Source organism: Rattus norvegicus, chromosome 10 (genome assembly GCF_021556685.1).
Source record: "Rattus norvegicus strain SHRSP/BbbUtx chromosome 10, alternate assembly SHRSP_T2T, whole genome shotgun sequence".
Lineage (NCBI taxonomy): Eukaryota > Metazoa > Chordata > Mammalia > Rodentia > Muridae > Rattus > Rattus norvegicus.
In genome coordinates this window covers 26,546,859-26,571,937 of record NC_141543.1, presented here as the reverse complement: position 1 = coordinate 26,571,937, position 25,079 = coordinate 26,546,859, and the positions used below count along the sequence as shown (strand labels likewise).

At 46.6% G+C, this 25,079-nt stretch overlaps 1 protein-coding gene and 1 long non-coding RNA gene across 10 annotated transcripts in view; one reads left to right on the top strand and one right to left on the bottom strand.

Annotated features, from left to right (window-relative positions):
* Positions 1-25,079, top strand: part of Tenm2 (teneurin transmembrane protein 2) — a 1,226,262-nt gene that overhangs the window by 1,127,655 nt on the left and 73,528 nt on the right. For all 9 annotated transcript variants that reach the window (XM_087569430.1, XM_087569433.1, XM_087569431.1 and 6 more), the window contains 1 exon segment: positions 1,456-1,602. In XM_087569430.1, the coding sequence (XP_087425556.1) occupies positions 1,456-1,602 (147 nt within the window).
* LOC148002819 (uncharacterized) lies at positions 852-10,905 on the bottom strand. Its single transcript, XR_015631522.1, has 6 exons — positions 10,814-10,905; positions 7,861-7,955; positions 7,359-7,534; positions 6,725-6,774; positions 4,441-4,663; positions 852-3,366 (listed from the first exon to the last, which is right to left on the bottom strand). It is a non-coding gene; the product is annotated as an uncharacterized LOC148002819 (long non-coding RNA).

The window sequence follows — 25,079 nt, the reverse complement described above, 5'->3', positions numbered from 1 at the left end:
TAGAAAGCTCTCTGATCCCAGTCAGGTCTGCACTGGTGTAGTTTAAAAACAGATTCAGAAATGAAAGTGGCCACAGAGGGAGAGAGAATTTTCAGGATGTGCAGATAGTTACTTACAGGGACAATTAAATTAATGGTCATGGGGGTATATTCAAATGAGGCAAGAAAATATATCTCTAACTGCACAACTCTGTAACTTTCCCAAATGTCATTGCAACGTACATTTACAACAGGTAAATTTTACCGTATGTAGATTATGCCTCAATAAAACTGCTCAAAGAAAGAAAAATGAGATGGAAATTAAATAGAGATTCTTGCCAGCAAGTAGGGCACGTACCACAGGTCCTCTGTCTCTCTGTTTCACAAAGGGCCAGAGTGGCTCGGCTGACAAAACTTGCCTCTTCTGCTTGCTCAGCTCCCTTTGTCCAAGCTCAGGGTGCATGAGTCTATGCTACAGTTGCTGTAGATGCTGGAGCATTTAAGAAATTAAATAGGCTGCTTATTTCACAACAGAGGAAGGGGCATAATGAAAGGAAGAACAGAAAGCCATAAAATAAGAACTTCCCAGACTTCACTGCCCTTCCCCTATAGACATGGATATAGCCTCTGTCCATGTCCCCAGTTCATGGCACCCAGCACCTACTCCTTCCCTGGCCTTTAAATCCTGCTCTAGTTTTAAATCTACCATAAATAGGTGGTGATAAGCAGCCAACATTTTGAAGTGTCCCTTAAAGCTATTACAAGGATAAGAAAATAGCCCAACAGAGCCGTCCAGCTCTTTCTTGGTCACAAGAAGCTCTTGAAAATCATATGTAAATCTGTCTTTAAAATTCTACAAGATGGAGGCATTTTGACTCTGGGCTGGTAGGGAATTTTTTTTTCACTTATATTCAGAAGGCACAGAAAGAGAAAGAAAGAAAGAAAGAAGGAAAGAAAGAAAGAAAGAAAGAAAGAAAGAAAGGAAGGAAGGAAGGAAGAAAGGAAGGAAGAAAGAGGAAGGAAGGCAGAAAATGAAGGAGGGAGAGAAGAGAAATGAAGGGGGGAGAAGGAAAAGAAGGAAGGGAGGGACGGAGGATAGGTAAATGGCAGCCTCAAGATAGCACACATCATGATCCACTGGCTAGAAAGCACAGCCTAGCTAGTCTTTTTGTCAGGTCAGCACAGGTGCAGTTGTCTGGGATGTGCACTGAACTCCCTCCCCACTTTGGCAAGATTGCTCTAACCCCTGCACCCAGGTCAGTTATCACTGGGAACCCCTGCATCTGTGCCCCAACTCCGTCTTGCACCTGCATGCGTGGCCTGCTTCCCCCCAACTCTTTGGACAGCAGGTACGGGCCCCACTGTGAGGCTGGCCCAGTGGCTGCCCTGCAGGCTTGTTCCCCTTCTGCATGGCTCCCCTGCTTCCCCAGCGTGGCCTCACGTCCCTCCTTCTCATTCTCTCCATTTCTCCAACCAGATGGCTGCCCTGATTTGTGCAACGGTAACGGGAGATGCACACTGGGTCAGAACAGCTGGCAGTGTGTCTGCCAGACCGGCTGGAGAGGGCCCGGATGCAACGTTGCCATGGAAACCTCCTGCGCTGATAACAAGGATAATGAGGGAGGTGAGCAAGTGTCTTCTAATTCCCATCCCCTCAAGAACAGTGTTGTATGTGCTTGCGTCATGACTTACTCTCTCCTGAAAGATCTCCTCGACACTATTGTCCAGTGTTGTAATGTTTCCTTTAAAGTGAATATGGTGAAGAACACACATCCTTGGGCCAGGACACTTCAGACACAGGCTGAATAGTCACTGAGGTTTGGTGCTGGCTTTGGATTCTCCAGCACCCATCATTGCAGAGAGGCTCTGGCTAATGCCTTCAGGATGAATGGTCCTGTCAGACCTTTCAGGGTGGCCAGTCATGGTCAATGACAATGGTGGTGACTTAACCTGCACTGGAATGGTCATGAGCCATGTGCCCCCTCTTCTTTACGGCCCTCGGAAATGTCACTTTGCTGACGAGGCAACCAAGACCTGAAGAGCAAGTGGTTCCATTACAAACCCAGCTCTGGAACCAAAGGATGTTTTGGTCACCCAGCTACAGCCTGTGAGCCAAGTCCAATTAGTGAGGGAAAAGAAAATGTTTTTAACATTTTCCTGATGCCTGATGGAAAATAATCTAAAGAAGGTTTCATTGTATGGAAAGGTTCATGAAATTTAAATTTCAGTGTATTCGCTGTTTTTTTCTAACTACTTTATTGGTGTATAATTGATACCTAAAAGGCTGTACATATCAGATATGTACATGTTGATGAGTTTGAGTATATATGTATATACATATATTCATGAAAGCATCACTGTGACCAAGACCATAAGCCTCATCATTAGCGCTTACAGTGCCATTAGCACCATATATATTCTTATTTCTCACTGGTGTGGTTGCCATCTACCCTCATAGCAAATTTTAAGAACATAGCACAGTACTTTTCGCTATTGACACAATGCTTATGGCTTATCAGACCTCAAAAAATGAATTTACCTTGCATGATGAAGCTCTAATTCCTTTAATCCATACCTTTCTCTGTATTGGAAAATGGGAGTGTTCACTTTTTAATATGTCATTTCACAGTGTGTGTGTGTGTGTGTGTGTGTGTGTGTGTGTGTGTGTGTGTGTGTGTAGAAGAAGGAGAACATGCGTGCCACAACATACATGTGGAAATCAGTAGACAACTTGTAGGAATCAGTCTTCTCCTTCACCTTTGGATCCCAAGATCAAATTCAGGCCATCTGCCATTACCACTGAGCCATCTCATCTGTTCTTGTTTATATTTTCTGTACAAGTGTTCCTTATCTTTAACCCTAACCACAGAATTAAGTAGGCTAACACAGTGAGAGATGACACAGCTATCAGGCCTCAACAATTGCTCTGGACACTTTTCAGGATAGGTTTGCAAACCTCTCTTCTGCCACCCAAGCTGTGACCTAGCTAAGACCCTACTTAGTGTCTAAGATCCCACATGTGCAAGTGGTGTGGCTGAAGAACCACCACCGTTCTGAACGTCTGTGCCAATTGTCCCGGAACATATTCCTGTGTGATGATAGGCCTCCAAAGAGAAGTAGGGTTACATTAGCATGTGGTTCAATCATGTGCTCTTCTAAGTTCAAATACTGTCCATAATATCAGTGTAGACTTGTGGCTAACCCTCACCGAAATGACTCGCAGGTCAGAGTTTATGTGAAGTTGAAGTTGTCTCAGGGGTTAAAGGATCTACAAGGATGCCTTCACTGTGACAGCCATAGAATATGGGTGTATCCCCACCCAGCATCAAAGTCACCTCTGCTTCATGGCTCCTGAAGTCAGCTTCAGCTGTTCAAAGTAAGATGCAAGCTGGTGAGAAACAAATGGGAATATTAGACATTCTATTTTTCCTTCTGCTTCATCCTCTTAATGGACATCTTGCAAATTGCATAACAATTGCCTTTGTGTATGTATATAATTTGAGAACAAGCAGGCCAGGTGTATTTACACTGATACAAGTTTGTGACCATAGAATTTCATAGGCCGGATGTGCTGTGGTACTGTCCTTCACTCATTTCACCCATCTGAAACAAAGCCAGAATAGAAGGCGCTCTCTTTCATTTTTTTAGCAAGGTGAGGCATAAAGGCATGCGGTATTTTTCAGAGTCACAGTCCAATGGCTCTTTGCTTCTGCGTCCCCGGTGATTTCACTGAGTGCTGTGGTTGCTTATAGATCAGCTCCTTCTGCCTCCTATAAGGAGCCACTTCTCTGACCCCTTCCCTGTTTGGGGTGTCAGCAACTAAAAGCATAGCAAATTGCTGGAGTATGGTATGCAAAAGAGAGATTCCAGGCAGCCGGTGTCCCCAACAATCCCTGTGCCATCTACCTCCCTCTCTGTCAGCCTCACCTGGATCCTGGCTCCCACCCAACCTGAGGCACCTGATCTCCAAGCTGGAGGGCTCGCCTCATAGGCTCAACTCAGGATCCCTTGTAGAGGCAGAGCCCCAGCACTGGAAAGGCTAGGACAAAAGCAATGAGACTGTGATCACGCTAAAGATAATAATGGCCTTCTTATGGGAACTATTAAAGCAACCTCCCAAGGAAGTAATTAGCCACCAAGAAGAAAGTCTCTGCACCGTATTTATAAAAAGCAACTCCCAGTTACTTCAGAGTTGCTTATGTCAGGTGAGCGGGGTAGACACCGCTTCTCTCTCACCTGGTGTAAGCAATTCACAATTAAGTGAGTTCTTTTTTTGGAGGAGACGCCTCGGCACAGGGTAGTCTTTCTGTGGTTAATTACTTCCCTAGGAGATGTGCTAAGCACTTTGTTGTTTATTGATAAATATTAAAGTTCCTCTCATCAACCCCAGGCCCAGGGGCAACAAGCTCACCGTTATCACTCTGCATGTCTTTTGGGGGGTGGTTGCCCCTGGATACCCTACCTCTGGAGTACCTGGTCCCATCCAGGGTTGGGAATCCTCTGAAAGGGCTGTATGCTTTAGAAAGCTGGCATTGGGTCAGAGAGGCATCCAAGCAGAACATGAATGCCGGCCCAGGGAGCAGCTGCGAAGAACACACTTGTCATAAATCTCCCGAACCGGGAAGATAATAGAGCATTCTTCCAAAGGGAACTGGAAAAGGCAGTCCTTCCCCATTTCCAGACATCTGAGAAGAAAGAAAAAAAAACTCAATTTAAAGTGATGAGTTTTTTCTTTTTTCTTCTTTCTTTTTTTAATTCTAAACTAAGATAGTTATAAACACAAACACAGAAACATTTGAAGTTCTTTACTGACTTCATTAACTGAGGTTGAATTGAATTCCTTGTACTTTCTGTCTATTCCCAAGTAGTTCCAAAAGGACCTAAAGGATTTGATTAAACCCTGAAGACACTGGTCTGACCCCATCACTGAGTTTCAGAGCTCATGGGTCTCTGGCAGGGTACAAGAATTTGAATGTCTGGTAAATTTCCAGCTACCTTAGATGTAGATTTTCTTTGAGATCCACAGTCTTAAAACACTCGTTTTATATAATGCCTTGATTTCTCTTTCTATGCATCTAGAAAGGCACCAGATAAAATTGCTCCTTTTAAAGACCTGAGGAAATTTGTCACACAAACATTTCCAGTATTCTGCGATAGTCAGCTGAGAAACCCTGTCAGGAAAGGCCACCCTAAGGTTTGCGCACAGCAACACACATGGCGGTCCCCATACTCTGAATTCTCATCACTTTCTACAACACTCACCAGCCATATGACTTCTCACATGACCTCAGAAAGCAATGGCCAATTCTGAAGGGACAAGCTTTGTATGTTATTGTCCCCACAAAAAAAAAAAAAAAAAAAAAAAAGGAAGGAAGAAAGGAAGGCAGGCAGGCAGGTAGGTAGGCAGAAAAGGAAGGAAGGGAGGAGAAGGAGGAGGGAAGATGAGGGAAGAGGAGAGGGAAGGGAAAGAGAGGAGAGGAGAGGAGAGGAGGACACCACTGACAGACCAGCTGGCCAGAGACTGTCTTTTTAAAAGTGAGAGAACTTCACTTGAACCACTAACCCCAATTTGGAAAAGGAGAGACTCAAAGAAATATTTTTGCTTACAGGAGACAAATACCAGCTCATTAAAGTCTGAGAATACACACAACATGTGTGCCAAGTGACAGGCGGATAATATTTAATTATCACCACCAAGACAGAGGTGCGAGCTCTAGTTCATCACAGCCAGGGGTAGGAGAGAGAGCGTGTGTAGATTTCCTCTCAAAGTGGGAATGGCAAGGTGAGGAGGCGTCGTTAGACCGTCTGGCCTGGGGAGCCTGCACTCACTCTTTGGAGGCCCCTTTGTCACCCAGGACTTGGAAGCAGGACACCAAGCTTCAATGTGCTAAACGCCCAAAGTCCATCCTTCCCAGCCTGCATGGGAGTCTGCCTGAAGCTCCCATAGGCTATAGATCAGGTTCCCTATCAAGTTGGTGTACAGGGTGACAGTGGGGTCATGACCAGGCAGGGCCATGACCTCATCAGCCCACAGCTGGAGGGGCAGACGGATGCTCTTCCTAAGCTAAACTCATTCTGTTACCTCGCATCACTGCCCTCATGCACAAGACTGCCCTCTCTCCTTTGTTCTTTCTTGGCACAACATAGGATGGCCTCCTGCTCTTCCTTCTTCCCTTCTGTGGTGTCTGCCTAGGTGACACTGGTGCTGCAGCCTCTGGTTTTCAGAGTTAGCCTGTGTATCTCGGCTCAGCATGTTACGTTGGAGAGTCTCAGTTTTCTTGTCTGTAAAAATGGGCGTGATTGTGTCAGCTCCATGAGCTAGTGTGAAGGTCGAGTGAGCAAATGCATGTCCCATATTCTATAGATCCGTGCCTTGCAGATTGCATAGGTTGGTTGCTAGCCTTAATTGTGCTCCTGTTAATGTGACTGTCTAGAATGGAGACAGTTGTGTAAACAGAATCCAACCGACGACTTTCCCCATGCATAAAACTGGGAAGAGTCTAACCTGTCTCATTTAACTTTAGTGCTGTAGAGCCCCATGGGGACCTTGAAAGTCAAATCTCTTGGTCCCCACCTTTTGAGACTCATTTAAGTCCGGTTTCCAGTGCTACTCTATATGCTTACCAAGCACCCCAGAGAGTGTTCCACAAACCACATTTTGAGGAAAGCATTTTTAAAGACACTTTCTCCTAGAGTGGCTAGCACAGCACTGGGTCATTGTATCTATGCCCCGTGTTGATACTCACTTCAATTCCCAGAACACGTGAGGAGTTACACGAGGAGAAAGGAACAGCATCTAAGGAACAAATGATTAGAAGAAAAGGATAAAAATGAGTTAAGTAGCTGGAAGGTGGTAACCTCTTCTCATCTTGTTTTTGCTACAGCAGATTCATTTTAACATTTCCCATATGTGTGTCGCATACACTTTAGCCATCTTCCTCCCTGTCCCCTTCCTGGGCTCCAAAGACACACCCTACACCCACTTCTATCAACTATGTTTTAAAAATATTCTCCATTGCTAGTTGAGGTGAGTGATGTTTGTTTCAGAGTTTAAAAACCCTTTATCTCTATGTCACAAAAGAGTGATTCCATCCATCCATCCGTCCATCTATCCTTCCATGCATATGCCTTAGAATTTATCCATCCACCTACCCCTCTACTCATCCATCTCTCCAGCCGTCCGGCCTCTGCTAACTTATTCATTCATGGTTTAACAAACATTTTTGAGAGTCTACCAAGTGTTCAACACAAGCTGGCTTTTGGGAAATGTTGGAACAATCATGGCATATGTTCCAAAGAGCTTGTTGTGCAGCCGAAGAGATAGGATATACAGGGGTTGATAGTATTTTGATTATCAGTGCATGAGCAAAGGAAGAGTACCTTGGTAGGAGCAAAGAAAAAGGACTTCCAAGGAACCTGACATTAACAGGATGAGAGGAAGTGCATCTCAAAGTTGAGCCAGGTTTTCATCCTGTCCCGGGGGGGGGGGGGTATCCTCAAAGCCACAGCAAGGAATGAAGGTAGGGCTCTTCAATCCACCAGAAATGTCTTCATTTCTAAATATAAATTAAACACCATTTCAGTTTTCCTTCAGAATGGTGTTTCCTATTGGGCTCCTTGTCTTGCTCCAGAGGAGACAGCCTTGGGTTAAGAGATGTGGATACTGGCCTGAGCTCTGGGCACGCCATCCAAGGCACTCTAGCCAGGTCTGAATGAGGAGACATAATGCTGGACTGTGTCCAGAGCACTTGAAACAGATGAAATCTGCTCCATGCCCACAACTTCTTCACCCGCCTTCCCATCCCTTCACCATCCAAGTGAGTTTGATTTGATTCAAGGACGCGATTTGGACATTTACCTTACTTGTTAATTAATACCTCACCTTGTCTGTCTCTTGCCTTTAGCAGAGCCAAGCTAGGGTCTTGAGAGACTCTGGTAGACATGGTCGTTAAATCTAAAGAGCCCAGTTTCTTCATCCTGCTAGAGACAATGTTTGGTGAACCCAAGGCAAAACGCCTTGATTAACGTGTACACATATGTTAATCGGTCAGGTAGGAGGTGGTTTCAAAGTGTAACTTTGTCCTATTAATTGGTTTGAATGAAGGTTTCCCTCAAATTCCAAAGGCCTTGTGCTAAATGTATCTGGAGCGCATATGCAAGGTCCCAGTTTATTCCCAGATGGGAGAGCCATCCTCCGAATGCTTGAGAAGAGAACTTGGCCTGCAGGTCTCTGACAATTGGCTGGGCACTGGGTCTCTCTTCTTTAGGAAAAAAACACAGCAAGCCCAGATTAGATAGCAGGGTAGGGCATGACAACAAGATGTCTGATGTCTTTCCACATGTCCACTGAACTAAGATTTCTGAAAGCATGGGAAGGGTAGACCAGATAATCCACCCATGGGAAACGGCGAATTGAGATTTCCTGATGTTTACCTCATTAAGTGTACCAGCACTGGGCTGGATCTCCTACATACCAGGATAAGAGTGAACCCTGAGCGGGTGGGTCTCTGCTTCTAGTCCACTTCATGATTCTCAATGCTGTAACCCAGGAGGTAGGGGTCACGTTTAGTGTGAATCAGACCCACTATTTCCTCAGCGGTTTCTCACACAATTAGAATCAAAGCAAATGTTGGCTTCAGCCTGGATAGAGGGCCTCCTGACTATCCTTCCCCTACCCTCCCTACAAGCCTTGCCTCAGCCTCACCGGGCTGATCCTCACACCCGTTATGCTATGTGTACAGCAGGACCCAAGGTCTCCAAGCCAGAATCTGTTTGCAATGGGTTTCCTCTCATCCTTCAGTTCTTGATTCAGATAGCCTTTGCCCTCCTCTTTCAGATCCCCATGTACTGTCTCTCTAGCATGAGTGCCACTCTCCTAGCTTTCCCTATGTAGATCTTTCTAGTTTTGCTGTTTTGTCTTGCAGCCTATACATTCTGAGTCTCTTTCGCCACGTTACAACCGTCTTTTGCTGTCTTCTAGGGACTAGTTTTTACTCACCCTGCGGATATCAAAATAAGAGGATGCTTAAGTCCTTTACATAAATTAGGGTAGCGTTTGCATCTAACCTGCATATGTCTTCCTGTGTGTTTAAATCATTCATCTCTAGATTACCAGTAATACTTGCTATCATGGGATGCTAGGTACATAATTGCTATACGGTATTATATCTACAGAATGGCATAAAAGAATAGTGTGCGCCAGTTCAGTACAGAAAAAAAAAATTGTTTCCTCTGCATGTGTCTTATTCATTTGTGGTTGAATGCGTGAATGGGAAGCCCAAAGTGGGGAGGGGTGACTGTATTTCTATTTTACAGAAACAAACATGGGGACTCAAGAAAATAAGACTCAAAACAGGCCTTTCAGCCAGCTTCCAGGATGCAAAACTTTGCATCTTTAAAGCCATTGTCTCATTCCTTCTAAAACTCTCACAATGGATGCTTCCAGACAGGAATAACGCAAGGGCAAAACTTGTATTAGAACTCAAAGGAAATGAAATAAATAAATACTTCAAAGATAAAATGTCCGCCCGCCCTCCCCCCCCCCAACCCTTTTCCTAGTGAAATGGATTTGACCATCAATTTTTTTAAGGCATTTAAATTAAAGTTCATGCGTTTACCCAGCATAGCACCTTCAGTCTTTCCTAATCAAGTCTTTCGTGCTTTAAATGGTTATTAAGTGTCTCTTAAGAGATTAGGCTTTTTTTCACCTGATTAGATGACAAATCCAATATTCATCATAAAATTGCAATGAAGACGCCTAATCTGTAAAATGCTAATCAAGGGGCTGGACAGATGCACAGTGGTTAAGAGCGCTTGCTGCTTCTGCAAAAGCCTAGCACCCAAGTCGGGAAGCTCACAAACACCACAACCGCAATGTCAGAGGCTCCAACACCCTCTTCTGGCTTCCACAGACACCGCACCATGTCCACCTTCGCATGCATGCTTTTTTTTCCCCCTTAGATAATTTTTTTTAATATTAGTCATTTAAATCACTAGAGATTATTTTAGGGAATTAAAGGATTAAACCAGGTTGAACAAGTGGTCAGAGGGTAACATTTATGTCATTGAATTGGCTTCTGGTAGTTTTGTCCCAGCCAGGGGGTTATGGCAAATCCTTGCCTTTTCTCTGTGACCACTACCTAATTCCTAGTGTGACATCTTAGTGCCATTCTTATTAGTTCTGCCTCCTCCACAGTCTGGGTCCAGAGCGGCAGTTTCCAGTCCAGGAGACTTTGCTCTCCAGGAAGTCTCCAGTTATGTCTGGAAGCGTTTCTTAAGTGATGATGGACAGGAAATGCTCCTAGGCTAAGCCTCAGTTGCTGCTAGCCATCCTTGTGTGTAGAAAAGCTGCCCACAGTAAGGAGTAACCAGGCCCAGCATGGAAATAGCTGTGAGGCTGAGAAACGTTCCCTCCAGAAGCACAGCTGCATAGGGAAGCCACTTAGTCCCAAAATAGAAAGCCTTTTGCCCTGATGTCAAAGGACATGATGCCCCAGCTCTGAGAGGCATTAAACACTTCCCTGGTTCAGGCATGTCCCGAGACTTCACCAGTATGGCCCAAATTAGCCATGACCATTTGAAAGAGAAGTATAGCAGCTTGCTCGAGGTCCCAGGGCCACGGCACAGCCCTGCCAGGACTCTGCTCAGGTGGAAGGCCACTCTGGCCCCTGAGTGCTCTGCCCATTATCAGAGCAGGACAGACCCGAGGGCCGCTGCGCCTCAGCTCCGCAGAAGTTCCGAACGCGCTGAAAACCACCATCAGCATTAGCTCTCCCCCCCCCCCGAACCCCCCCAGCTAGGGGTTTGGAATGCACTTTTTCCCATAAAGTGCTTACGCGCTGGAATGCCAGGGGCGAGCAGGGGAAACTGGAACAGTTGGACTCTAAAGAGTGAGGCGTTCTCTGCAGCGCAGCATGAGCAGCTGCCCAAGGCCTGTGCTCTTTTCTTTGGTTTTCCATCTTCTCAGCCAAGAGCTCTGGGGGATTGGAGAGAGGCCAGGGCGGTGGTAGCCAAATGTGAATCCAAAGACAATGACAAGGTTTTCCCAGCCCTCTCTGCTCCAAGCCTCTCTTTCAACTTGCTCGTGGCAAACAGCAAGTTTTTATAGGGCAATTCTCTTACTTCCCCCTCTTCTTAAGGACTGTCATTATAAATCTGTCCCTCACCACCCTACACCCTCCCACCCCGGCGCGCACACACAGCTTTCTGACATTCTGAGGTCATACACACTAAAGGACATCTTTTCATAGAATCATGGGATATTTCCTCCGTGGGTATCTGGGACTATAGGTACAAAAAGAATAAACTATATACTACTCCCAAGCATAGTAGTATGTTGCATGAAATATAAAAAAGCACTCCATGGTCGCACAGACTCTCCTACTCAGAGCCCTGAAAGCGCTCTCTCCTCCCCATGGCTGGCTGCCACCAAACCCGACCAACACTCCCAAATTTCCACGGCTAGCTGGGGTGTACTTCTCGCAGACCCATGCTCTGCCGCCATACCTTTCTCTGGAACTCAGTTGAGTGAAGGAAAACACCACACAAAACTTATTTTAAAATCAACAGGTAACACAATCGCTGGGCCCAGAAACTAGCAACCTAATTTTGTAAATCTTCCCCCGCCTTTCCTCTTTCTCTCCCCAACCAGGAAGTCCCGCCTCCTTCTCGCCCAGTGATTGGTCCCTTGAAATCTTTATTCATTAGGGGAAGGTTCTACCACAGTGGTATGTGCCTATTAATTCCAGCACTTGAGAGGCTGAGGCGGGAAGATCTTGAATTTAAGGCCACACTAGGCTACATGATGACACTCTGTCACAACCTAACCAAATTAAATATTTTTAAGTTAAAGACTGAGGCAAGAAGTTTAACTCACCCCAGGCTACCTAGTGAGTTCCAGACCAGACTGGTCTAGAGCCACACCTCATCTCAAATAAATAAGTAAATCTTAATTTTTAAGAAATATTGCGAAATTATATATTAGAAAGACGGAAAAGCATTGTGGGTAAAGGGACTAGAAATTGAAAGACCTGTACAAGGGAACAGCAGTGATCCTTGAGCACTTCTGTGATGGTTTGAATATGCTTGGCCCATTAGAGCAGTACCTTTAGGAGGTGTGGTGGAGGAAGTGTGTCACTATAAGGGTGGGCTTTGAAGCTCCATCCAGTGCCGAAGAGTCAGTTTTCTCCTGGCTGCCGCCGTATCAAGAGGCAGAACTCTCAGCTCCTCTTGCGCCATGACTTCCTGATTGCTGCCATGTTCCTGCCTTGGTGATAAGGGACTGAACCTCTGAACCTGTTAGCCAGCCCCAGTTGAGCATTGTCCTTATAAGAGTTGCCTTGGCCGTGGTGTATTTTCACAGCAATGAAAACCTAACTAAGACAGCCTCCAAGGAGGCTGGGATCCTTCCAGTAGAGTCCACGAGGAGAATGGAAGAGTGGGCTACAGGGCTGCAAACAAGGCAGATGCATGCGTCTGGTCATGGAAACATGGTGCTGTTAGAGCATTGTGTCACATCTAAAGTCTTAGCTTTTGCCTCCCTCCACATAGCACCTTATTCTCTAAAATCATGCCCAGGCCTTTCACTCAACTGGAATATCATTTTTCTGCTTGAGTCACTCCTGAACACACACCCAAGCCTATAAGGAAGTATGGCCTCTTTTTGTATCTGTCTACTGTGTGTGTGGACAGTCTATCCCCGTGGAGAGAAGAGGCAGGCAGGCTGATAAAGAAGTGCAGGGACCAGAGAACTCTATGGTCATATTTAGGTTCCCCATAAACAGCATGAACTCATGCCACTTCATCTCTCTGAGCCTCGATTTTGTTCTCTATAAAATGAAGTTAAGGCTAGCTACTACCTCGAAGGGCTTGAGGAGCCACTGTTGAGTTAACGCAGGACACAAAGCGAATGTGAGTCAAATTCAGAATCATCCACAAGCCACAAGCATAGACTGTTAGGACCCATTGCTAGAGCGTGGATTCGGTGGGTCTGACGTGGGGCCCACAGATGTGTGTTTGTAATAAGCACCCACGGGACACTGACACTAAGAGCCACTCATGCGTCATTTCAAGGAAAACTCAGGCTAGCAGGCAGCTATATCTCCAAGCATGGCAGTCCCAGGCCCACCTAATGAGAAAAACAGGCCAAGCAATTCCTCATCTTGAGGTAACAGTAACTTGACTGGTGCAAGGACCATGGCAGCATCTCTAGGCTCACATAGGCCCGTGACACAGAGGTACAGTGGTGGAAGGGGTTAAACCCTTTCAGAAGGGTTTGAATAAGAGGCAGGTATGGGAATAAGCCATCATCCTGGGGCCCTTGGACAAGCAGTACTAATGTTATCACCTGCCAGCTGCCACAATCTACTGCAGTGGCCATGCCACTGACTTCTGGCACACTGACTGTCACACGTGTTGCCCGACATATCTTTGGATGGTCCCTGGCCCAGCCACCAAGTCTCTATTGCTTAGCGGTAGACTTATAACGTGTATTTTTCACCTCCGCCACCTTCTGCTAGACCATGCCACCGACGTCACTGGCCCATACTACACAGAGCCCTAAGAAGAATCCTAACAATAGCCAAAGCCCAGCATCCTTGATCAAGCCTCCTCTGCCTCATCTGCCATAGAATGTTGGGCAGGCTCCCATGGCAGTTCCCAGTGCTCTGTACAGGCAAGCTGCAGTCTCACCTCTGATCCCTCTGCTCATCTTCCTCCACCTGCCCCGTCCTCGACAGCCTGTGTGACCCTACAACTCTCAAATGCGTTCCTTACCTTAGTGCATCTGTCTCCTCTTTCTCCAGACGTTTCTGTGACTCGCGTCCTCGTGTCATTTAGGTTTTACTTAAAATGTCACTTCTTTTTTTTTTTTAACAATTAAGTCAATTTATTTAAACAGTTGACTTAGGCATCTGCAATGGTGACTTCAACCTCCACTCCAGGCTCAATACTGATGGAAGTAATCTGCTTAACAATCTCTGAAGGACTGTGTAAGTCACTTCTTCCTGGAAACCCTTCCTGGCTTCCCTCCCTTCACTAGTCCTCACCACCAACATCCTCTGGTAGTTACAGTGCCTCCTTCAGTGTCTTGAAAGCGCTCTCGCTCCTTCTGGATCTGATATGCATCCCTTTGTTTACCGTCTACTTTGACCCTCTAGAGTCTAGCCTCATGTCCTCGTCTGTTGTCACCGTTGACTCTGCCATGTGAGCTGACAAACACTAGCCTCCATGAGAAGGCTATAAAACAATTACTTTTATCTAGTATATTATTCAGGGATGGATAAATTTCACGTTAGGGTTTTCATTTCTCGATCGCTGCTTCAAACAGCGATACCTTCCCAATTCCCACCCCCTTAACCAAGGACAGCTGAGGGCTTCTGAGGGACTGAGATTTCTCACTGAACAGCCCCACACCCAGTGGTACGCGGTCAGAACAAACTGGAACCTGTGGGCTATGGAATGTAATACTTACATATAAAATGAATATGTAAGTACTGAGGACACAAGGTTAAAAGTGGGTGGAGTGGATCTGAGAGATGTTAGGGGAAGTGTTAGAGTAAATAGGACCAAATATTACATATGCGCATCCTGGCGTCGCTGTGATAAACACCATGACCAAAAGAAACATGGGAGGGAAGAGTTAATTTCCCTTAGGTTCCCATCTACCATCTAGGAAGGTCAGGCAGAGACTCAGGCAAGAACCCAGAGGCAGGAACTGAAGCAGAGACCATGGAGGAGCTATTTTTCTCTCTTATACAACCTAGAACTACTTAACCCAGGAGTGACACCACCCCCCTCACCACACCCCATCCCCATATCAACAAAGAATTGTGGAAATGTCTCCCTCGGACTTGTCTACAGTCAGTCTGCCAGAGGCAACTCTTCAGTTAAGATTCTTCTCTTCCCAAGTGTCCCTAGTTTGTATCAAGTTGAAAACCATGTTATGTTGCATTACAAAATTCTCAAAATGAACAAATAAATGAATGAATAATCTTATCATTTAAACGAAAAAGGAAACCTAAGTCGTTATACGCCACTGAAGACACTTGACTGATGCAAGAAAATCCAAACTCGAGGTTCGTTATTTCCTTTTGCCAAGACACAGGCACATGGCTGTAGCATCTTCGTTGCTCTTACCAAAGTCGTTACATCCAATTCAGTGACTTCCTAGGAGACATGATGCCAGTGCTGAAGTTGCTGTGCTTTGTGTGTAAAATGGTCCCCACGGGCTTATATGTTAAGGGCATGGCCATTGCTGTTGAGGCCAGCATTGCCTGACAGGTGATTGGATTATAAGGTTCTCCCTCCAATCGATGGACCCATCTGATAACGGACTCACAATGTGCTGGCGTTATCTGGAGGTAGTGGCCTGCTTAAAGGAAGGTGGGGCCTACTTGAGGAAAGTAGGCTACATAGGGCATGTTCTTAGGGTCTGTCCTTCCTGTCTCTTCTCTGTTTTCCAGACCCCCTGATGTGGGCACCTTTGTCCATTCACTCCCTCCTGCCCCATCATAGGCCCATAACAGAGGAGCAAGCTAATCATAGGCTAAAGCCATAGCCAAGGTCAATGCTTCTTCCTTAATTTTGTCACAGTGTCAAAAACAAAACTGACTAATGTATCCCAGAATTATCCCATCAAGACAGGAAGAAGTGCAGAAGCACTGTGGACAGCCTGGACTCTGAAATCTCTACATACAGCTTGTCAGTCAAGCCATAGCATGGTGGAGAAGACTGGCCCACTCTACCAATCCAGCCTTACTTCTCACAAGCCTTCGTCTCTCTAAGACTGGCTTTCTCCAGCTGTAACATGAGAGGAAACAACTGGTCATCATATACTAAATGCTTTTGATAGAAGGTTTAATCTTTTTCGACAGCCTTGCCACACTGATACGATTATTAGCACCATTCTGTAGATAAGAAATCGAGGCCCCAAAAAAATGAAGTAAGAAGCCCAAGGCCACAGAGCTAATGGTTTGCAACCAATACGTTGCACACAGTCAGTTCGTCGGATGTATTTTTGCGTGCGTGATATTACCTCCTGGCACCCATCCCGCAGAAGAGTCATGAGGATGAAATGGGTTCATCCCGAGAGTTCATCCAGCGCCTGCTGCACAGGAGTGATGGTCTTTAGGAAGGGACTAATTTAGAAATTAGTTCTTTCCCTTGTCCCCATCAAGCTGAAAGCTTGTTTGATAACCGAATCCAATCCCTCCTCCGAGCCAGCAGTCAGAAGTGTGTTTATGCCACAGAAAAAGAAGCATCGTGCCCCCAGTGGTCTCAACTCTAAGGCCCATCCTGCACTCAGACATCCCTGGGTCTCCCCTCAGGCAGAAAGGAGCTGCTCCAGCTTGTTGCTCCACACCATTGACCGTGACAGCCCCTCCTTTTTTTTCTGAAGGACCAGGCAGGTCACTGTCTGGCACCCCACCAGGCTGCTACCCCCTGCTGGGCCTGGGCTCCGTGGCCATCCGGCTTCTTCTGTCTGACCTGTCAGCAGGCTCTGTGAAACGCAGGCTGATGAGGAGCCGGGAAGGGAAAGAAGGTGGCTCTGAGAGGCCAGGCCCAGCAGGCAGAGGGCAAGCACTTGAGGAGATGGGAGGCTAGGATCAGAGGCCCTGCTCTCTGTGGCCGTTGGCTTTTGTAATAGTCAAGGAGGGGGTAGACAGCAGCAGCCAGGATAAAAGTCCCTATAGTACTGCAAACATCGCAGGGCTAACGGGGGTGAGTCTGTGCTGGGTCAGGGTTTCTCCATGGTGCTGAACTACTGATCACATGAGATCATTTCTAGAAGCTGCTTCGTGACTGAAGGAAGTCAACCAGCCAAGAGTGGAAAGACTGGTAGAGTATGGAAAGAAAGCAGAGCATGGAAAGGGGTGGGGGCAGGGCAGAAAAAGAAGGGAGAAGAGAAGGAAGAAAATGAGAAACTGAGGACGTTTACTGAAGCTGCAACACCCAGAGGGGACCCTGCTGTGCGAAGACCCTCACAGCCTCCTGTAGGAGTGGGGGGAGGGGGGAGTTAGAAGTCAAGAGGCTGTGGAAGCAGGTGGCCAGTGTGGGGATCACACATCCATCACTAATCAGTTTTGTGCCCTTGAGCAAAACTCAGTTGCTCTCTGGGCCTCAGTTTTTCCATTTGCAAAATGGAGCTGGTAGAACCCAGCTGGGAGTTTCCTAAGAGCATATGTGAATGGTCTTGGCTGGATGAAGGATTCATGGTGTAGAGTGGGAAAGCTTAGAGAAGCTGGAAGAGCTGGTACAGGGCCAGCCCAGTGTTCACCTACCAAGTCAGAATGGATATAAGTGAAGACCTGGAGTTAAATGAAAACTGACTGAATAGTCCATAGCCTGATGCAACATGTATTCATGTCACTAGGTCTTCTGATTGACTTAGCTATGCCTTAAGGTGCAAGGACCCGAGGCCGGCTCAAAGCATGGCTCCGTGGTACACTGGCCCCCAGGAAGGCAGGGATGTTTTATGACAGACATAGCCTTGAGTAGCAGCTACAAGTAAGACGTGGACTTCAGAGAGCAGCAAACCTCGCTCAAACCCAACCTTAGGGCTCCATCAATTCATTAAATCTATGTCTGGTTCTCTTTCTCTGCCATTGCAAATGGTAGCCCCAGTGCCTGGGATCCCAGGGCCTCACATGGAAACTATTTCACATGTACCTGACACCTAGAAAGCTCTTCTCGGGCACCAACTATTAGTTCTCAAAAGACATGTTTGCCTGTAATGCAGGCTTGGGAACCACAGCTTGTGGACTGCATCAAGACAAGGGCTTATAAATTAAAAAAATATATATTAGGGTTTTTTGGCAGTTGTTTTGTAACTCAGCTGCATGCAGTTTATGGGTAACAATGTCATATCACAATATAAGAACATGCAGCCTCCCGGGATGATGTCACTTAGCACTGGGCCCCTGCACTCAGGGTCACCTCAGGGTATCCAGGAAGCAGAGAAAAGTCAGAACGAGAAGTGGGAGAGTGTACAGTTCACCGGAAGGGTCGTGCTCGTCATAATATTGTAGTTTGTGTTGGGCCTGGTCACTGTGGGCCACCACAGTCTGCACAGCCAAGTGGAGACAGAGATGTTGCTTCTTACCATGGAGGACAGGGAGATTTGGATGGCCCTTCTGAGAACAGGGCTCCTTTTCCAGTAGAATTCTTTCACATGCTGTCAGGCTAAATGACATTGGATACAGCTGTAGAGGCATGTGTGGACCAAAGAGCTCTGCCATCATGAGGTGCTATCCACTCACTCCCCTGCGGTATTAAAGAGTTGTATTTACAGGTCGAGGTCGACGACTCTGAGAAGTTCAGCTGTGAGAACTTAGCTTCATATTATTTAACAGATCTCTCCCAAATTGTACTTGAATGTAGATTCCCACCCCCAACTGATTTGCCACCTCCATTTCTGTGTTTCAGAGAACCCTGATAATATCCTTCAGGAGTCCTAGATTGGAAAATCTGGCATAGTACCTCAGGACTGCATGAACTTCTTTCAGTGTCTAAAGGGCCCTTCCAGTGATTCAGGGCAAGGATTCTTAAACTTTGATAAGCAAAGGAACCACCTAGGACTCTTACTAAAACACAGATTCACTGTCTTCATCTGTAGGTCTAAGATAACAGCAAGAATCCAAGTGCCTATCCTCCAGGCCAGGTGACAAGGACCATACTTTGAGCAAGGCAGGTTTAGATTATAGATACTAGAAACTCGGCGCTCAGAACAAGAGTCCCCATTGCTAGAGAACTTCTAAGTAGTACGGCCCCACCAGATTTTGTTGGTCGTATTTGTGTCTCATTGTAGAGAGCATTCGGTAAAGAACCTTCAGCAAAATGAATAAAGTGGATGAACGTTCAGGATGGGGTGGGAAACATCCCCCGGTTGCCTCCAGGCACAGCTAGTGAGGGCACACACCTGGATCACACACACCCTTGCCTTGGGTAACAGCCTTGTGGCTCTCCTAGCTGACTCTGCCGTTTCTCTTTCCCACATCCCTCCCCAAGAGCAGGAAAGGTGGCAATGAGCTATCGGTGTGGCTTCCACTCTGCCAGATCTCTGCCAGGTCAAGCCTGACTGGTCTTCCATTGCTAAGTCGTAAGAAAAGCTGAAAGTGCTTTGGGGCAAGGCTCTTTGGCCCTGGAACTCAAAGGCTGACACGAAGAATTGGCATGAAGTAAGAGGAAAACTTCCAACAGGCCTTCCAGGAGTAAAAAGAAAAAAAAAATACGGTTCTCCTTCTTGCAATATTTAAGAATGGCTGTGCTCCGCAGAGGGAGAGCAGGCCGTCTGAGGAACAACGGTCCGTCAGGCAGCCAGGGTATTAATGGCAGGTGAAATGTTCCAAATGAGCACCCTGTCAGCCAATCTATTGCTCTCAGAGGTTGGCAATGCGGGAAACCTAACAGAGGCAATGAAGAACTAATCTCATATTGCCAGGTTAAATCAAGTCAGCCTTGCCCGCGCCTTTCACCTCTTAGTTACATCAAGCCAGAGTATCTTCAATTATCCCTCACTTCCAACTTGTCAGCAGGCATAGTGGGGGATGCAAATGGAGCAGTGCCCTTCTCTGGGGGAGAGCAGGAAGGACCATTAAGATGTGCCGCTCACAGAGCTGTGCGTCGTTGGTCTTCATGGGGGCCCCATCCTAGGATAGCCCTCTGCCCGACAGGGTAGTGATGTTAAGTCCATTCTACAGATTGGGAAAGCAAGTTCCCTTGCCCAGGGTTAAAGAACCAATGGATAAGATTCCAGCTTTGAAAGCCAGAAGGTTCTCATGCTTATTTGCTTTTTAATTCTAACTGGGCCAAGAGCCAATGCCACCATGAACAAGTTTGGGGAAAGGCTGGGTGCCACCGCTTTGTGGGGCCTGAGCTTTAGAGCAGCCTCCTTGGCCATTTCTAAAGAATAGACCAGAGCCAGCCTTGTAGGAGCAGCCCCTGTAAGCGCCTGTCTCCCCATCAGGGTGCCTTTGACATGTTTATCATCCTTCACCCACTCTTTAGGCTTGCAGAATCAACCGCATGCCAAGAGTTAATCTGGGATTTAGCAGGGTTTTAGCTCCAACCCCAGGAGTCCTAGGAGGCTGGGCCAGGCCCTGCATCCTAATTTACCAAGCAAGGAGATGGTTCATGGTGAATGATGGAAAAGGAGCCAGTCAGCATGGCATAAGGAAAAGTACAGAAAAGTCCCACTACCACGCGTCTGCTTTTGTGGCACCTACAGGAGCCTTCTCTTAAGTAGAGGAAGAGCTGAGGTGGAGGTGAGGGTCGTTACACGATCACACAGTCTTGGTCCTCGTGTGTTCCGGGTGATCCTCATCTCCGATCTGGCCCTGCAGGGTAATTAAAGGAAGTCGTCCTTGTCATCACTTGAAGGGGGCAATATGGCGCCTGTAAAATGATCACATCTTTCCCAGGAGACAAGCTCCCCATCGTAGATAACCACCATCATTTGAGGTGTGGTTAGTGGACTCATCAATGTGTACACAAAATGTCCATCCCTTATAAAACAGATGTTCCTCTGTCAGTCCTGTTTCTGGCTTCTGATGTGGCTGCTAGTTCTGCCCTGTTTGGGGGACTCTGAAACTCCCAGAGCTGACAAGATGGCTAATGGGGGCCTAATTGTCCAGCTTCTGCTTATTTTGTGGCTCGAGTGAGGAATTAATGCTCCTCAGCAAAATTTCTCAATGCCTGTTTTATGACCTTTGTGCATCATCCGATGACCGTGTAGCCAGCAGCTACCAGCTGTAGACAGCTTCCTCAGGTGGGAGCGGTATTCCCTTTGCTGCCTCCTAGAGACTGAGTTGCCACAGCAATGATCGTTTCTACTAGGAGATTGCTTGCATACATAGAGGACTGGCCAAACTATATTTGTTCCATGAACTTTAGGATAACAATGTGCAGAGCTCAACCTAAGTAAGATTCTCCCAAGGCAAAATCCACTCCTAGGCTGCCATCTCCCTAAAACTATCTGCCCGTGGTGGAGGGGTGGCCCTTTGACCTTTGTCAGGGCTCTTACTGACCAGGTGCCCCACCCCTTTCTCCTTTATTTCCATTGCAGAACAAAGTACCAAACTCTCTCTAGGTCCAGTCAAGTGTCTCTGTTCTTCTTCCCACGACATCATTGGCTCTGCCATCACCTCCTCCCTGTGATTAACCTTAAGATCCCCTGGGTTTGTTTCCTCTGCCACCTGCATTTTCTTTAAGGGAAATGAAAATTTACTAATCTCCGTGTGGGTCCACAAACCATTGCTGCCCAGAGAACCCAAGAAAGATTAAAAGAAAAAGAAGAAATAGTAGTGATTCCAGCCCCCTCAGCATGCGAGCAGGTGTGCCCGCTCTCCTAGGCCTCTTGATCATCTTGGCTGATTACCCAACATCCCTGTGAGATACCAGCACCTTCTAAAATTGCCCGTGCAGCTAGTTAGCCGAGATGAGAAGCAGAAATGTGTAGAGTGCCCAGAAAGGTCCCCCCCCCCCAGGCCTTTCCCTAGCCTCATGGAAGAGACTATAATTTCTATTGTAATTGATTTTTGTCTGTTCTTGAGCATCCTGCTGGTGGATCAGTGTGTACTCTTCCAAGCTCAAATTTTTAACCAAACCTCTACATAGCCCCCTGGTTCACTGAATAGGATAGATGGACTGATGAGTGGGTGACTGTGTGTCCTTGGAACAAATCCTCTCTAACCACGGTCTGGGAAAATAGGGTTTCAGTGTGAAAAATCTGAGCTTTTAAAACATTTTACATGTATTTATTTTGTATGAGTGTGCATGTGTGTGGAGATTAGAGGACAACACATGGAGGTCAGTTCTCTCCTTGTCCCATACGGATCCTGGGAATCAAACTGAGATCATCAGGACAGCACAAGTACCATTACCCACTAAGCAAACTTGCCCATACAACCCAGACTGCATGTAGAAGTTCACCGAGTATCCACGGCACCTGCATTGGATCTTTGAGATCAATTCGTGCTACCTTTCGACAGAACGAAACTGAGAAAAGTAAACACGGGTGTTCCTCTAAAGCTCTTAATGCTTTAGAAACCCACAGAGTTCGTGCAGGTCAAAGAGGAAGTTGTGTGCCTTCCAAACTGTGGGAAACACAAGGTGCCACAAAACTGAACAAAAAACCGCTTCTAACCAGATTCTCCCAAAGTCCCCAGTTTACAGAGATCGAAGAGGAAAACACGAGAAATAAGCAACCTCACATCCTCTTTGACTCCAAGCTGAGTCAGCCTCTTTTGGGCAAAAAGATAGTCTACATGTTTTACTAACTCTGAAATACCCAAACGTTGACTGTGGCTGCTCCCCTGTGTACACTGGGCCTCCCGCCACCTACCAGAGTTCATCTTTACTGGTGAGCATCCATTAACAGTTTAAGCAGAAGTCTCTAGACCATGCAGGTGGCCCCTTTAAAATCCAGCAGAGCAAAGTAAGGAGGGACCAGAGATGGCTGACACACGCCTCTAGCCACCACAGAAGGTGCGTGCCCACCAAGCGGGACGGTTTGAATCTCACAGGTGAATGGGGGGCTCTCAGCAGCCTGGTTCTAGGAATGAATTCCTGGGCACTTTGTTTTTCATGCCCATCCCTTTTCGGATGCCCATGTCAACCGGCCCCAGCTGGAGCAGTATTCAGGCCTTCAGAAGTGATTAAGTCTCGAGTTTCCCTGGGTGAGCAGCCAAGTAGTGTGTCTTCTGACGTCCTTTAATGAAGAAGCATCTCTTTGCTGTAACGGAGATGCTAGCTAGCATTTGGCTGCCTTTTCCTGCGTCTCAGCCAATTGGCTAGGACTGGCTCAGCCTTCCAAGCTTCTGTTTCTACCTCTGTAGGATGCTCAGAACGGTTACAGTTCGATCTCTGAGCACCCAAGCTACCAGACATCGCTCCAAGTACAAGTCCCTCTTCAGTGTCCACAGGGGCCTTCCTCAGGGCCCCACAGATCACTTATGGAAAACGTGTACTTGTTTGCTACAATAGCCTCCTCACATCTTCCAGAGCTTATCCTGCTCCGGGCCGCCCAGCCTTTAACGTCACCAGGTAACACCATTTACAAAATTCAGCAAGTCACCAAAAAATAAAGATAATTTAAGTAGATCTATGACTTTGTGTTAACCCGCATTCAGAGCCATTCCCATCTGCCTACGGCTCAGTCCCATCTTAGTACGGCTCACCCTCACCAGCTTAGTTAGAACTACCAGTCTCCAGGTGACTTCTGCTACAATGTAAACGCTGTATAAAGAGTAGTGCTGTTGAATTGGCTGGAAAACAGGAAAGCCTCTACGTGTGCCCAGTACAGATGTAACCACCATAGGCTTGGTTTCATTTTCTATCTGAGTTTAGTTGAAGGCACAGATGTGGACACCAGATCCAGAGGGCCGAGAGTCGTGCGATTTAATCCTCCAGACAGCACTTCTCACCCCAGCACCATCATCTTCGCTTGACACGTGGGGAAGCCGGGGAGAGAGGAGAGGCCAGAAACAGTTGATTGTCCACAGAAGCCAAACAGCAGCCAAACTGAGACTCAGACTCAAGGAACCAGTCTGAAGTTCCAAGGTTGCCTTACCCTTCATTGCAAAACCACTGTGAAGATTCAAAATTTAAGAATATCAAAACACGGTTTCCTCTGCAGTGGTCCTAGCCTATCATTATTTGGAACTTAGCAAGTTTGCCAAGGTTTGACCAGCCCAGGGCTCATACTAATGAAAGACTATATTATCACTCCATTATTACTTTTCTTGTCCATTTTTAACAAACAGGATGCGTTTAAAGCTTCAATGAACTTCTATTCAGGGTAATACTTTACTTTACATGTGCTATATGATAAAAGGATATTCTATACCTCAAGTCTCTTATTCCCTATCTCATAATGCTATCGCCTAAACTATAGTAACTCGTTGTTGCTGCTGCTGCTGCTGTTGTTCTTTGAGTGAAGGTCTGAAGCTTGCTATGTAGACTAGGTTTGCCACCAACTCACAGAGATCTGCCTCTGCCTCTGCCTCTGCCTCTGCCTCTGCCTCTGCCTCTGCCTCTGCCTCTGCCTCTGCCTCTGCCTCTGCCTCTGCCTCTGCCTCTGCCTCTGCCTCTGCCTCTGCCTCTGCCTCTCTGCCTCTTGAATGCCGAGACTAAAGGCATGTGCCACCATGCCCAGCCGGATAATTCAGTTTTGAAGGCAGATGAACTGAGCCTCAACAATGTTGTTCATCTTCCCACGCTTGCACGGATGGGATGAGGCCAAGGAAGATGAAATCCAACCACGAGTCCACCTGATTCCACACAGCAGGCTCTTACCTCTCTCTCTGACTCTGTGTGGGGGTGGGGCCTTCTCCGTTAGGACTTCTGATCCAAAGAGCTCACTCCATATTACCAGCTTGTCTGATGTTCTTTGTGTGTGTGTGTGTGTGTGTGTGTGTGTGTTCATTTATTTATTTATTTATTTTCTATTAACTTGAGTATTTCTTATATACATTTCGAGTGTTATTCCCTTTCCCGGTTTCCGGGCAAACATCCCCCTCGCCCCTCCCCTTCCTTATGGGTGTTCCCCTCCCAACCCTTCCCCCATTGCCGCCCTCCCCCCAACAGTCTAGTTCACTGGGGGTTCAGTCTTAGCAGGACCCAGGGCTTCCCCTTCTACGGGTGCTCTTACTAGGATATTCATTGCTACCTATGAGGTCAGAGTCCGGGGTCAGTCCATGTATAGTCTTTAGGTTGTCTGATGTTCTTAATCAAAAGTGGCATTTAAAAGATAAAGCAAGTGCCATGTGGTGGTCTACAATTCCAGTCCTTGAGAGCATCAGGAACTCAAGGTCATCCTCAGCTACAAGTAGAGTGAATTCTGGGCCAGCCTGGGTTATGTGGGTCCCTAGCATCAAACCATCAGCAATAGAAAATAACAGAAAAGTGATATTTTTAGGAGTCTTAGTGTGACTGCAACCAATTAATATTAAAATATAAATAAGTAAACGGGCTCCATCGTGTTCCCAGAAAGATTCTTCACGCCCACATTTCCCTGGAAACGCCAGTTCAATTATCATACGATATAATACGTGCATAGAAAAGTCGGCCAGAGCTGTGATTTAGCCTCATTACTGACAGAAGGCG